At 38.7% G+C, this 16,365-nt stretch overlaps 1 protein-coding gene across 7 annotated transcripts in view; it reads right to left on the bottom strand.

Moving 5' to 3' along the window:
• The window catches only part of EPSTI1 (epithelial stromal interaction 1), a 92,102-nt gene extending 77,341 nt beyond the window's left edge, over positions 1-14,761 (bottom strand). For 3 of the 7 annotated variants that reach the window (XM_072760599.1, XM_072760600.1, XM_072760601.1), the window contains exon 1: positions 14,233-14,503. In XM_072760599.1, coding sequence (XP_072616700.1) covers positions 14,233-14,360 — 128 coding nt within the window. In that variant the 5' untranslated portion in view covers positions 14,361-14,503. Of the gene's footprint in view, positions 1-12,396; positions 12,553-14,232 lie in introns of those variants that run through there. The other 4 variants (XM_072760604.1, XM_072760605.1, XM_072760603.1 and 1 more) reach the window with 4 other exon arrangements.
• Between the last annotated feature and the right edge of the window lie 1,604 nt (positions 14,762-16,365).

Here is a 16,365-nt window from a genome sequence, read left to right as displayed (position 1 = left end):
ATGAATTCTCTTTGGTCTCAGAACCTGCAGAACCCAAAACACTGTCTACACATTCAAGAGACTGATGTGAATGAAGTGGGTCAGTTCTTTAATTCACAGCCTCTGCTGGACAGTTGAATAGACACCCAGAGGGCTTGAACAGACAGACACCCAGGGAGGAAAAGATAAACAAGAGATCACAGATCATCAGCACCTTTGTTCATAGGATAACTTTACAGAAAGTCGAAAGAAGTATATACATGCACACATCCATTCATCCATCCATCCCAGCACCCCTATGTGTAGGCTCATGACTTAGTGAGGTGGGGTTAATTTATGCAAATTAGAAAAATGTGCCCCTTCTTTCAGGTGGAAGTAACCCTACACCAGGGCACATGGTTTGGTACGTATTTCAGCTCCAAATTATCACCTGAGCCAGGTAAGTTTGTGCAGTTTACCAACCTGCACAACCATAACAGGGTAGACCTGAAAGATGTCACATTTTGTCCCTTAAAACACATATACACATATAAATGATAAAAGCTATGAGAAAAACAAGAGGGATTCACTTTAAAGATACAAAGAATATATATGAAACATAATGTTATAGAGACTTACCTTTAAGAGGCCAAAAACCAATGACAGGAGTAGAGATGGGAACCAATTTTTAGGAACACTTGCAAAATGTATAAAATTCCTTCCTCAGTACAAACCATGAGAGACTCCTAACTCTGGGAAATAAGCAACGGGCTGCAGAAGAGGAGAAGGGTGGGGGGATGGAGTGACTGGGTGACAGGCATTGAGGAGGGCACTTGATGGGATGAGCACTGGATGTTATACGATATGTTGGCAAATTGAATTGAAATAAAATATAAAAAAGAAAAAATATTTCCTTCCTCAGTAAAAATAACTACAAGGAATTCCTGTTTTCAGAACATAGAGATATCAGGTCTGGGAATTGATTTGAGCCTGCTTGCAAACTAACCTTAACCTAACAAGCTAACCTTAGCCTAACGGTAAGCCTGTTACTGTTCCATAGATGCTGGCAAAAGCCATGAGACTCAAAAAAAAAAAAAAAAAAAAAAAAAAAAAAGCCATGAGACTCCTGGGTCAGAGACTAAGACTTTATTACTCATGCATTACAACACACTGCATGAGCATTAGCATATTTATGTCTGTTCTCTCCAACGCCAAGTCTGATGGGGGCAACATGACAGACACTGCACACACAGTGTGTTGGCATGACAGGTGAGGGACATGGTTGAGGAAACTACCATTTTTACAGCAGGTAGTAAGCAAGCTTGGTCTTGGTTGTAGGGAAAGCTAACCTCATCTTTCAAGGTTCCCAGCTACCTAAAGAGAGGAATAGTCTAGAGGAAAGAATGGTCTGGTGTGCGGTCTTGGCACACCCAGCAAGACACCTAAGAGTGGAAGAGGCCCACGCAGGACTGTCTTGTCCAACAAGAGAATATTCAGGATAAACATTCTCTTTAAGAATGGCTTAGTGATAAGGAAATGGGCATTTGCATTAAAGCCACTTATTTACCAAATGGTTGTACATTTTCTGTTATTATTATTATTATTATTATTATTAGACTAAGATCTGATTATGTCTACATGTCTTAAGCATTGCTCCTGAAGAATATCAAGGAGAAAACCAGAAATGCAAGCCATGAGGGACTTACATCTAAATCTCTGCATAGAACATTTATTTTTTTTTTAAGATTTTATTTATTTATTCATGAGGGACACAGAGAGAGAGGCAGAGACACAGGCAGAGAGAGAAGCTGGCTCTATGCAGGGAGTCCGATGTGGGACTTGATCCTGGGACTCCAGGATCATGCCCTGAGCTGAAGGTGCTCAACCGCTGAGCCACCTAGGCGTCCCATGCATAGAACATTTAAAAGCAAATTTTGCCTTTTATTTCTGATTTTGGAAGAAACATATGCTTATAGGAGAAAATTCACAAAGATATATGTTTTAAATATGGAAAAGTCACTCATAATCCCACCCTTCAGAGATCACAAATACTTTTCTTGGAGTAAATTTCAGTCCAATCTATATTCTGCATCTATTATTACACAGTTGCAATCATATCTGAAGTCAAATTGTATGTCTTACTTTCACTTATAAGTAGTTTTCCCAACTATTCACGTAACAAGCTTAATATTACATGGCTGATACTACTTCACAACATGGATATAGCATAATATAACCACTCACTTAACTATTTCAGTTGTTTCAATTGTTCTCTATTATAAACAATCCTGCAGGGTGTACAAAGCATAAAAATAAAGCTTTGCACAGAATATTATCCAGAAGAAGACTCTAATAGTCCTCTAAAATCAATACTCAGAACAAGAATGTGGACTACATATAAATTTTTTCTTCCTTTAGATGTCCCATTTGCATTTCCAAAAATCCCAGGAAGTTTGATTGGGTGATTACTTTCTGCCCTCAGGCTTCACTCTCCCCAGTTCTCAAACTAGGAAGATACTGGCCCTAACCAACCATTCCTTTTCACCTCCTCCTTCTAACGGTACCTTTATACTATTCAGGTTGACAACTGTACCCGGTTAAAAGATTAGAGTCCACAACCTTTTTTATAGCTATGTATGACCATCTTACCAAGTTTGGGAAATCGAAATATAAATGGAAGCCACTCAGAAGAATTTCCAGGAAAACTCCTTTAAATGGGGACAGACAGGAAAAGATTTTCAATTGCTTTCCCCTTCCTGGAAGACTGAAGTGGTAGCTGGTGCTCAAGCAGCTATCTTGGTCAATGAGGCTACTTGACTATGAAAGACACACATCAGAAATAGCAAAGCACGGGCAGCCCAGGTTGCTCAGCAGTTTAGCTCCACCTTTTAGCCCAGGGTGTGAACCTGGAGACCCTGGATGGAGTCGCACGTTGGGCTTCCTGCATGGGGCCTGCTTCTACCTCTCCCTGTGTCTCTGCCTCTCTCTCTCTCTCTCTGTGTGTGTGTGTCTCTCATGAATAAACAAATAAAAACTTTAAAAAAAAAAAGAAGAAAAAAGAAATAGCAGAGCAGAAAGACAAAAGCTATGCTGTGCCCTGTGACTATAAAACCACCTCATGAGCAGTAATCTATTGCTATGCTGCCTGACTTTAAACCTTAATTCTGTTACTTTCTAACTATAATTTTGAGCAAATTACTAAGTTTTTCTATTTTTTTCGCCCATGAAATGGGGCTAACAGCTATGTCCTTAGACCAATGCTAGAAAATAAATGTTCTATTATACTTGCTTGCTATTTGTACTACATCACCCCTAGACTAACTGCCTTCACACTTATTTCATAGGTGAGAAACAAATAAACAAAGCCATCTATGCTTAAGACACCTATTTGGAGATATCTATTATATGTAATTGTAATGTAAGAATTATGTGTGTATATATATATATATACACACACATATATATATGATACCTCTTTTATCAAATGTAATAAAACCTAGCCCTGAATCACAGTACATCTCCTTTTTCATGCTGTGACTGAATTTCTTTGCTCCAACTTCTTCCACAACGTATACGATTTAGCTTTTCTAATTGTCTTTTTACAATCTTGGTTCTGGCATTTGTCTCTAACATCTATATCCTAGTTCCTGATTCTTTCCTTTGATCTGTGTCTTAGGAGTAATAAGAACCACCGCATGAGACAAAGTGGTGTTGATAAATAGCTCATTAAAGATTAGCAAATAGTCTTCTGTAAAAGATAGCATGTTTCTGAGCCCAGGTTTTTTCCCTAAATTATTTATTGAGCTATAATATACTTAGGACAAACTGTACAAATCTTAAACATACAGCTCCATGACAAACTTCCTTTGAATTTCTCCAGATTCCAAAAGAATAAAGGAAAAAAAGAAAGAAGCACAATGAACTTTAGAATATGATCTGAAATTACTTATTCCCCATTTTTTTGTCTTAAATTTTAAGCCTACAAGCAAAGTAAAATATTGATAAAATGAAAACCTGTATACTATTTATCTATACTTACCAATTGTTCATGTTTGGCCACATTTCTTTCACTCTCATCTTTACTCTTTCTGGACTATATGAAAGTAAGCTACAGAGTCAGTAAGATAACCCCAAATACTTTAGCATGTATCTCCTAAAAACAAAGACATTCTCCTAGTTACATGTTAAAAACTTTTGCACCCAAAGGAATTAATATTAATATAGCATTTACTCTATATTCAAATTTCTAAATTGTTCCAACTTTTAAAATATTCTTCTCTATCCCCACTGCATCCTGGATCCAATCACAGATTACAGATGCCTGTTGTTTGACATGTCTCTATAGACTTCTAGGATGCAGGACCATTTCCTTGACTTTTTCCTGCTTTCATGACTAACATTTCTGAAGAGTCCAGGTGTGATGGTTAATTGTATATGTCAACTTGACATGGCAACAGGATACCCCTATACCTGGCTAAACACTATTTCTGTATATGTCTGTGAGGGTGTTTCTGAAACAGGTAAGCATTTGAATCCATGGTCTGAGTGAAAGCAAGCAGCCTTTACTATTGTGGGTGGGCATCACCAAACCCACTGAGGGCCTCAACAGAACAAGGAAAGCAGAGGAAGGTTGAAGGTTGAAATCAGTCTTGACCTGATTAGCTGAGCTGAGACATGGATCTTATGCTCTTGATGCTCCTGGTTCTCAGGCCTTCACACTTAGAGGGGAATGTACACCACGGGCTCTATTGCTTTTAGGACTTTAAACTACACACTGGCTTTCCTGAGTCTCCAGCTTGCAGATGACAGATCATGGGATTTCTCAGCCCTCATAATTATGTGAGCCAATACTTTATAGCCTTATAACAAATCTCTTTATAAATATATATATATATATATAAAATAATAATCTCTTCACATATAAATATATATAACATATAAGCATATTGTATATTTATATAATTATAAAATATTATATATTATTATAATTATACTCTATTTTATAATTTGCATATTTTATATATAATAAAATTTATATATTTATATATTAAAATTCATTTATACATTTTATATATGTGTATATATATACTATATAAAATCTATTAGTTCTGTTTGTCTGGAGAACCCTGACCAATATACCAGGTAAACTGTCTTATAGAATTTATAGAACACTTCACACTCTGGATTTGAGAAAATGATGATTAGATGTTCAAGTCAGACATTTTGGGGAAGAGTACTACATAAAAGATAATATCCAAGATTCCAGTGTGAGAACAAGGGTTGTTTCCTTGCACAACTAAATAATAACCCAATGTGAAAACAGTACCTGCCTATAGGATAGCAAGCAATCTCACTTTAAAATAAAGATTAGAAAGAGAACATATCTTCTCCTGCCTGCTGCCTTCCATTAGCAATAGAAATCAAAAGGCATAATGGCTCTGAGACTTTCTACTTGGCATAAAGAGTCAAAGAGCATAACCTCCACTTTAAAAATAAAGATGTCTTCCTATCAAACTAGTTAAAGTGTTTATCTTTAAGGATTAGAATTGCAGGGGACCAAAAAAAAAAAAAAAAAAAGAATTGCAGGGACTTTTACTTTCTATCTTATTTTTGTAATGTTTGAACTTTTATAACAAGCAGATATGACTTTACTTTTAAAATCAGGGGAAGATATTCCAAAGATTTTTTTTAGTGAGGAAATATTTAAAACAAAGACTTCAAGCAGAGGCTCAGATTTTCCTACAAGGTTAGGTAGCACAGGATTTCCACTCTCTCTGGTGCCATAGCAAAACAAACAAGGGGCCATATGAGCCCTTGAGTTTTAATGATGATAAATGTCTTTCATTTTTCTATAGGACTTTAATGGACTCCCTTTTAAGTGTTCATATTTGGGGGGGAAAATTCAAACATTACAGAACAAAAGAAGATCATCATTAGCTGATTCTCTGATATAGAACAGACCTTTCAAATGCAGTCTTCTCCCTTTGATGATTTTTTTCCTGTTAAGCTTTTGTTTCAGATTCAAATAGATTCTGAATAGATGCAATTAACCTTAACAATATGTATAACCTTACAGCACTCTACTGACTTTGAATTAAATAACCTTACTATGTAATTGAACTAAGTTTCTTTTTTCTCATTTCTGCTCTGCTTCTACTGAATATTATAGGTATTATGTGTTTTCATGCTTTCATCATCCTGTTGATTGATTGTTTCACTGTATCAGCTGTCAAAGACTTTCTGAGAAAAGCCCACTCATTTTTGATATTGTATTTGAGCAAAAATGATTGCTCCCTAAGACTTGGCAGACTGCAAATGCATTCATACTGAGGAGTGAAATCTGGTGCAGAAAAGTTAGAAATTCGTCTAAACAGAACCATAATTTCTACCCTCCTGTATAAACAGGAAGATAAATTGGATCTAAGCAAACCAAAATGGCTTTTCTTTCCATCCACTCCAGCAATCTCTTCTGCCATGCACAGAACTACATTTTTCACAGTACACAGGTAACCCACTAATGGGTCATGAAACCAATTTAATGGGTTTATTTTTAACGAATGAGTCTAGAAAGCCTCAGAGTGCATCACATACAGTAAGGGTGAGAGCTAAATTCTTTTTTCAGTTATATATAAACTCATATATGCCCATACACGTCCTTGATCATGAATGTCAAATGACATTCATGCTTGCTTACTCTAGTCTATGGTCAGAAATCTGAAAGATCACCAGGAAGCAGATGTTGTTTAGGTTGTTCATAAACAAGGATGGTGAAAGAACTGTTCTAATGCAAGCCCACCAAACTGTCATTTAAGAAAAGCAGCAGAGACCAGAGAATCCCCACAGAAACTGCATTCATGTAAACCATTTCTCCATCCAGAGAATTTTAAAGCTGTAAATGTCACATTACTGTTTCTATAGTGTCACTCCCTTTAGTCTATAGAATTCTTATTTTCTTGATGTGAAAATATGACGATTGATGGGAACTTAGGTAGCTGTACTACCCCTTCCTCCTCCAGCTGCATATCATGGTCAGGATCTAGACTTTGGTAGATAGAACCAGCAGCACTCAAACCTGAGTCTATCACTAAAAAAAAAAAAAAACAAAAACAAAACAAAACATGAGACCTTGGGAAATCACTTAATCCCTCAAGACTCGGTTCTTCAACTGTGGAGTGGCAAAGAATTTATGATGATGAGAAAAAGGAATTCTATGACGCGTAGTTCATGGTCTAGCACTTGGTTAAGAGTCCCAAGACATAAGAGTTCAAGCTATTGATTGTTATTTTAGTTTTATTCTCTTGGGGTACCCAGTTTGACTATTCATAAGGCATTTACTTTAAGCTACTACAGTATTGGAATGCTTTGCCACATTTTTCATTTCAAAAATAAGTCAAATAGAGTTCTACTGATCAGTTTGCTAGAATATAGTAATCACTGAGACACCTAACAAGCTCATTGAGCCGTATAATTATCATTAAGAGTTAAACACTATCTGTTGTTTTACAAACTTTCTGAATGCTTATGAGCCTCATCTGAAGATTGAGTTATAGCCCTCTAATGAACAGCCATCTATAGTGAGCCGTCAGGAAGATTACTCATCAAAATCAATCATAGATTTTCTCTTTCCATGTAGTATTATTTCAGAGCGCTAAAAGGAACTTCGTCATTATTCAGCTCTCCATCCCCAGGGAGGAGTAATAGCCTGATGCTTTCATGCCATTTAACATCTATAGGCAAAAGCTTATTTTCTCACACTCATGTGAGGATTCAAAAGAGAAATCTGGGGCATTGCAGTGAAGAGGAAATAGTGAAAGCAGTTCTTACAGGCTCTCATAAGTTTGTAAAAACTTGTACTTAATTTAAGACTATTTTATGTGGCTAGTTTGGATTGAAATGAGCTAAGTCAAGAATGACATAAGAAGTTTTTGATGATCTGTCTTGAACATAAAACATTATACTTCAGGATTCAGAATATATTCAACAATTATTAGATAGTGATGTTCATAAAAACTGAACATTATAACAATAATTAGTTTATCATACATTCCACTTTATATCCCACCTTCTAGTTATAAAATGTTTCATACTAATGTAGTACAGTGCTCTTTAAAGGGAAAAGAGAAAATCAGGAATTGGCCATTAATAAGAAGTCTTGCCAAGCTATCCTTTATTCACCCTTCACTGTCCCTTGAGACTTTGAGGATGAAGGGAAAGAAAACTATCAGTTACCAGAATTCTTTCTTTCCCTGGAGCACAGCAAACTAGGGGAAGTTTTGAAGTTTGAGTAAGGAAATAAATAAACCAGGGCCCCAAAGAGAGGAAGTTAGAAAAAGGAGTGGATTTCCCCAGTACAATTATATAGCACTTCAACAGACATAGTGTCTAAGCTGTTGTAACTGGGAGTATGATTTATCTAAGAGGCTGTGTCAGTTTGGGTCCTCCAAAAAGAAGACATCATGACAGGATTAGACATGGAAGAGGTTTACTGGGAAGAAGGCTTAGGAAGGATAAAAGGGGAATGAGCAGGGGTAGGCCGTGAAACCCTCAAGAACATGAGCAGATCTGAAACCTAGGAAAGCAGAGACGGGAGGGGGGATTGAGTTGGGAAAAGCCTCAGACTGATGTACAGTTCTGAGAAAATCTTGGATAGTTCAGTTGAGGAGTCTTCTGGCAAAAGCTGCCCAATTGCCCAATAGAGGAGTCCCACCTGGGCCAGGAACAGGCTGACACTAGTACCTTGGAATGTTCAGACACTGGCTGGAAGAACACAGAATAAGGTGCTCTCAGAACAGAGGGTAATGGACAAAGGGGTTGCAGCTGGGCCCTCAGTGGACTATGCTTCCCACAATAAGTTCTTTTGAACATCTGAATAGCAAGTTTCCCTGACTGCCACAGAGGCTGTATAAACTTCTAGGGTATAACAAACTATAAAAACTTACTTTGTCCCTGGTTCCTGACACAGAGCTCCAAAAAATCCTTGGGATTCCAAGTGATAAGAGTGTTGATTGTATGTTAATGAGGTGACCCCAGAATGCTTCAGGATGGGAGCTATTTGCCAGAAAATCTAACCACATGATTAGAGGGTTAGAACTTTCAGGTCTGCCCCTTGAACACCTCTGGGGAGGGGAGAGGAGCTAGAGATTGAGTTCAATGATCAACTCAGTGGCCAATGATGGAATCAGTTATGCCTGTGTAATGGAGCTGGAATAAATATTCTTGAACGAGGATTGAGGACCTTCCAGATTGGTGAGCACATCAAAGTGCCAAGAAGGTAGTCCACCGAGACAGGGTATAGAATTCTGTGCAACACTCCACCTCCATATCTTGACCTATGCATCTTTTCTATTTGGCTGGTCCTGAGCTGTACCCTTTATAATAAAACTATAATCGTAAGTACAGCAATTTCCATGATTTCTGTGAGTCGTTCTAGTGAATTATCAAACTGGGGGAAGAGGCATCATGGAAACTCCCACATTTGTAGTCAGGTAGAAGTATGGGATAGTTTGGGGACCCCATTTGTGGCTGGTGTCTGAAACAGGGGCAGTCTTGTGGCATCGGGCCCTAACCTGGGGGGTCCATGCAAACTTTCGGTAGTGTTAGAACTGAATGAAAGTTGGTTGGCGTTGGAATAATGCATTTGATGTCAGAAAAAAACCCACACAGCTCCTAACTATCCTGTAGATTGTAGCTCAACACTTGGGAACACTTCTACTCCCAAGACTGCCTCAGACCTTGGCTTATGAAGTCATTCCTGTAATTATCTAATAACTGTTCGCCCCAACAATTAGACTATAAGCTATATAGGGGGCTTATCTTCTACTAAGTAGTTATTTCCTCCTAAAATTTTAATTAAATATACAGAGCTAGAGATCCTGTTATTCTAGGGTTGTTATGAGGCCTGAAAGAGTTAATATACATAACGCACTTTGACATACTAAGCATTACATGTGTTTGCTATTATTATTGCTCTTATGGCTCTTCAGTTCTTGGTATAAAGTAGGCCGCAAATATTAATTTATATACAAATTCAGCTCACCTGATGCAAACTGTACGGCAAAATTCCACATTATAGGTTCATTTTCAGAATATCTTTTTATTTCCTTGAAATGGCATCAAGCTAAAGGACCACTTCCAAGTATGATTATAGGCTAGTATTTCAATGAAGTGAACGCTGTGTTGCTATCACAGACAAGAACCTATTGCCCAGAATTGGGTAAAGTCAGGTGAAAACCCCCCTCCAGAAAAACCCATGCTTTAATCTTGTATTTATCTAGATATTACATAAGTGAGTGTGAGATATTTGCAAAAGAGCAAAATATTGAAAGGGAAAGTGAAGGTAAAGTGTTACTTTGGATTTGAAGTAAGCTTTGGATAAGCTTTTTTTCTCTTTCAATCTGTGTAGATGGCTTATGATATTTAAGGACAAGAGAAAAACACCAACTAAAAATAATTGGGAAAGCTGATACGAATTAGCACTTATAATTACTTAAATCCAAATATAATCAAGAACACAGACTTGCCTTAGAGTCTATTAGAGGTTCTCAGAAGTAATTTAAAATTTTAAAACATTGCCTTTAAAATATCTATTTATATGTAAGAAGGTGTTTTAAATCAGTGTATTTTTACAAGTACAAACACTCCACTTCAGGGTGACAGCATACTTGATCAATAAACATTTGCTAAATGAATTCAAGGCTATCAGGACCCAATACTTACTGGATATTTCCTTTCTGCCAGGCATGATGTTTTATGCATACACACACACACACACACACAAAAATAAAGAGCCTCTCAGAGATTAGTATTATTTCATTTTAAGTAACGAGGAAACTGAGGCATAAAGTATTAAGCACCATGTTGATGTTCAGAGAGCAAGTCATGGCAGAATCAGAAGGTGGGCCCAAGTATGGCCTCAAAGCCCATGCTCCTATGCCTACACTGGTGCTTCCCTAAGGAATTAATGGAAGGATGCATACAATACAAGGTTAAATCTCAATCCTTTCTCATATAAATAAGCTCATATTGAGGGTGAACAAATGAAGCTTCTTAAGCACTTTATCCTTCCTTTTTATTTCCCAGAAAATACTGTAATTCCTCTCCAAAAATTAAAAACTGAATAAATTAAACCCCCTTCTTAGTAGCTTTTAATGTGTGTATGTGAATTTTACGAAGATGTTATTTACCAGGCAACCATTTTCCTTGGTTTTCCAGTTCCCCTAAAGGAGACAAGTGGGAATAAACAATAGATAGAAGTTAGTGAGGGAGATGTAGGAATTCAGAGTGGTGCAAACAGGATCTTAGATTTGAAACACCTAAAAGGGAATGTCTCCTATAATGCTCTACTTATTGCAACTGGTTCACAGTTTTAAAAATAAATACATAGGGGTAAACTGGGTGGCTCAGTCGGTGAATCCTCCAACTTTTGGTTTCAGCTCAGGTCAGGATCTCAGGGTTCTGGAATCAAGCCCCACGTGGGGGTCCTTGCTCCATGTGGAGTCTGCTTGAGACATTCCCTCTCCAGCCCTTTTCACCCTCTACCCCTTGCCCCCGTGTCTTAAATAAATAAATAAATAAATCTTTAATAAATGAATGAATCAGTTCTGGGAAAGCTGCTGAACTCTCCTACATACTCTCTATTGGTAAAAAATCACAAAATAGTATGCAGTGAGGTCTTCAGGTATTGAGACCAGGACAATTAATTAGAAAACATCCCATTTCTGAACAATTTGGACTGGCAAGATTCTGAGATAACTTAAAATCAAATAAAAACAGATTCAACCACTAGTATTTAGGAATTGATGTGAGCTTGCATCTAAATGATTATATCTAAGTAGCCACTCTTTAATAAACAGACACATAAAAGGTACTCATAATCAACATGAGACTGTATGCCCATGACCTCTACTACATTAAATGCTACAGCTGAGCTACAGATGACTTGAATTAATAAATGTCTATTGTAGCAAGACATCTCCCATTCTGCCAAGGAGAGAAATGAAGTAATCTCTAACTGAAATCACCCAGGTTACCCACTCCATCTAAGGGTAACCCCAAGCCAAATAATATTAAAAGCCCGAATAATATTAAAAATATTTATGAATTCTTTCAAAATTAAGGGATGAAAGAAAATCTACTGTTTATTGGCCATAAGGTTATACGCTATTCCTTAGCAACCGGCATGTCTTTCATGTGACTAGAAGTTGATGGAAAAAGGGGAACTGAAAAAGAAACCACTTGCAACAACTCCAATTCACAGAGGCAGCTCTTCAAAGGCACTGTGTACCCCATACTATTGTGTTAAAGAAGCTTCTTCCACTGAGAGGAAAGAGAGGATCACTGACAAGGCATAAGAAAATGTTTCCAAGGTACCAAATGTAGACCCTGAACCGAAGACCAAGATAAAAATTACCTATAACAGTTCTTGTGTAGAACACCTACCCACCAACGCCAGGTCGGGAAATCCTGCAGCGGCTCTGGACCTCACCAAGTCCTACTTCCTCTGGTCCTAAGAGGTGGTTTATCCAGGAACTTTGTTGAGATGCAAGCTTGCTCCCAGACACAGCATATGAATCTCCTACACCCTAACACATTCCCTCTCCGCCCCTACCCTGGCAGCGGATATGAAGATACCATTTAGGGCACTGATCTTCTAAAACAGGAAGGAAAACATTTTTTTTTTCATACCAGTTAAGAGTGTGAATTCTGGAAATACCTGGAAAGCTAGTAAGCAGCTCAGGCCCTTTCTACACAGGTCTTTTCCACCGTGTAGCTAGTCACAAGAATCAGGAAAACCATGTTCTTGAAAGGAACAGGAGCTCAGATTTGTAGTAAAGAACCGCAGACAGGGCCCACTCAATTTACAAGGTAATAATTCCTGATTGCTTTTGCGTAGGCAAATAAGCCTGCATGCTCCCAGTCAATGAAATAAAATAAAAAACTAAAAAAAATAAAAGAACATAAAACAAAATAATAAAATAATAAAATAAAACAAAATAATAAAATAAAATAATAAAATAAAATAAAATAATAAATAATAATGATAATGATAATAAATAAATAAAACAAAATCATAAAATAAAATTATAAAATAAAATCATAAAATAAAATAATTAATAAAATAATAAATAATAGATAATAAATAGTAATAAATAAATAAAACAAAATCATAAAATAAAATCATAAAATAAAACAAAATAATGAAATAAAATAAATAAAATAAAATGTAAAATAATAAAATAAAATAAAATTATAAAATCATAAAATCTGGGATCCCTGGGTGGCGCAGCGGTTTAGCGCCTGCCTTTGGCCCAGGGCGCGATCCTGGAGACCTGGGATCGAGTCCCACGTCGGGCTCCCGGGGCATGGAGCCTGCTTCTCCCTCTGCCTGTCTCTCTCTCTCTGTCTCTCTCTCTCTGTGAGTATCATAAATAAATAAATAAATAAATAAATAAATAAATAAATAAATAAATAAAATTTTTAAATCATAAAATCATAAAATAAAATAATAAAATTAAAAAATTATAAATTATAAGTTATAGGGATCCCTGGGTGGCGCAGCGGTTTGGCGCCTGCCTTTGGCCCAGGGCGCGATCCTGGAGACCCGGGATCAAATCCCACATCGGGTTCCCGGTGCATGGAGCCTGCTTCTCCCTCTGCCTGTGTTTCTGCCTCTCTCTCTCTCTCTTTGACTATCATAAATAAATAAAAAAAAATAAAAAATAAAAAAAAATAAATTATAAGTTATAAATCATAAAATAAAATAAAATTGTAAAATAGAATTATAAAATTATAAGATAAAATAATAAAACCATAAAATAAAATAAAACAAAACAAAATTATAAAATAAAATTATAAAATGAAATAAAATTATAAAATAGAATCATAAAATAAAATAATAAAATAATAAAATAATAAAACAAAATAATAAAACAAAATAAAATAAAATCATTTTTAAAATTTATAAAATTATAAAATAAAATCATAAATAAAATCATAAAATAATAAAATAAACAAAAAATAAAATAAAAAATAAATAAAATAAATAAGATAAAATAAAATAATAAAATAATAAAATAAAATAAATAAAATAAAAAATAAAATAAAATAATAAAAATTAAAAATAAAAATAAAATAAAATAAATAAATCAAATTAAATTAAATTAAAATAAATTAAATTAAATTAAATTCAAAAAAATAAGATATAACCAAAACCCTGCGTTTTTGGTCTCCAGCTCCCAGCGGCCGAGAGGCGCCTGCGCGGGCTCCAGTACTTACGGGCGGCGGGCGGCGGGCCCGGGGCTGTCCTCCGCGGGGCTCCGGGGCGCCCCCTCCACGCCGGGGCGGGGACCCTGCGGCGGGCCGGGCTCCGGGCGCGGCCCGCGGACGTGGGTGCGGGTGAACATGGCTCAGGTCGGCGGTCCCGGGCGGCCACGGCGGGAGGGACGCGGGCGGGGACGCCTGGGGAGTCTCGAGGGCGATCCCCAAGGGCTTTAACAGCTCGAGTTTCGATTTCCCGGGGCCGCGCCGCGCCGCTGGCCCGCCCCCCGCCGGCCTCCCCCCGCCGGCCTCCCCCGCCCCCCGCCGGCCTCCCCCGGCCTCCCCCGGCCTCCCGGGCCTCCCCGGCCTCCCCCGGCGGCGCCCTCTGCCCTTCGGGCGGGCGCGGGCTGGGGCCACGCGGCCTGGGGGGCTGCGGAGGGCGGGGGCGGCTCCCGGCCTCACCCACCGCCACCTGGGAGCGTGGAGGGACACCTGTCCGCCGCCGCCCACACCTTGGCGGCGAGCAGCACCAGGGGACCAGAGCCCCGGAAGATGCTTTCGGGGCGGCTTAGCAGGCCGCCCTGATCTGGGGTTACTGCTGGATATTTGAGACCGTGAGCGGTGTGTATGAACCTTCGGACGCCAGAGCTGGGATGAATAAATAAATAAAACCTTTTTTTTTTTTTTTTTTTTTTTTGAGATTTTTATTTACTCATTCATGAAAGCCAGGCTGAGAGAAGCAGACTCCTTGCAGGGACTCGATCCCGGGACTCCAGAATCACGCCCTGGGTTGAAGGCAGACGCTCCACCGCGGAGCCCCCCAGGCGTCCCAATAAAATTGCCTCTAAACAAAAGTTTTTTTTTTTTTTCTTAAAGATCTTATTTTATTTACTCATGAGAGATACAGAGTGAGAGAGAGAGGCAGAGACACAGGCAGAGGGAGAAGCAGGCTCCACGCAGGGAAACCGATGTGGGACTCGATCCCGGGTCTCCAGCATCACGCCCCGGGCTGCAGGCGGCGCTAAACTGCTGAGCCACCTGAGCTGCCCCAAAAGTTTCCCTTTTATCGATAAGGACTGCTGTTTGGCTGTTGCGCAAATACTTTCAAGGTAAAGGAAATGCAAAGTGAATTCAAACCCCTCTTCCCCCCCCCCCCAAAAAAAAGCCCAACAGTGAAGCAAACTCTTATTTCACCTGCACCTTGGTGGCATTAGCGTTTGTTTATATGTCTCCTACCATGCTGGTTGTGGGAGGCAAGACACAGCTCTCATTTTTTGTACAGCCGACATTATGACAGTCGTGATCACCCCCAAGACATCAGGATCACCAGGGAGCTTCTTAAGGGACGCCTGGGGGGCTCAGGGGTTGAGCCTGCCTTAGGCCCAGGTCGTGACCCCATCGAGTCCCACCCATATCAGGCTCCTTGCAGGGAGCCTGCTTCTCCCTCTGCCTGTGTCTCTGCCTCTCTCTGTGTGTCTTGAATGAATGAATGAATGAATGAATGAATGAATTTCTAAAAAAGAAGAATCACCAGGGAGCTTTTTAAAAATATGGATGCTGGGCAGCCCCAGTGGCTCAGCGGTTTAGCGCTGCCTGCAGCCCAGGGTGTGATCCTGGAGACTCAGGATCGAGTCCCACAACAGGCTCCCTGCATGGAGCCTGCTTCTCCCTCTGCCTGTTTCTCTGCTTCTCTCTCTCCTCTCTGTGTGTTCTCATAAATAAATAAAATCTTAAAAAAATAAAAATATGGATGCTGAGACTCACCCCCAGATCTACAGATACAGTCTTGCAAATCCATATTTGAAAAAGTCCCCGTACCATAGTTGGATGTCTTGCACAGACCAGGTGTGTAAACAATATTTCTTGAATGTCTGATGCCTTTCAGCTTGTCCAAGGATTTGCATTTCTAACAGGTGTCCCGGAGATACCAGTCTTGGGACCACCCTTTGAGAGGGCTGCTGTGGGTTCATATGGAAGGCGCAGAAGGCTTTTCAATAGGGCAGTTATGTAATAACATATTTGAGAAAGCTCTGCCAGCAATTGTGAAGGCGAAACTGAAAAATGAAGAGACTGAAATATGTGAGATAAATTAGGAGCCTGCTTGCTATAATCTAGCCAGGAAATACAGGCTTCAACGGAGGCAATACTACG

Source organism: Vulpes vulpes, chromosome 6 (genome assembly GCF_048418805.1).
Source record: "Vulpes vulpes isolate BD-2025 chromosome 6, VulVul3, whole genome shotgun sequence".
NCBI lineage: Eukaryota > Metazoa > Chordata > Mammalia > Carnivora > Canidae > Vulpes > Vulpes vulpes.
This window is presented reverse-complemented; position numbering and strand designations above follow the sequence as displayed.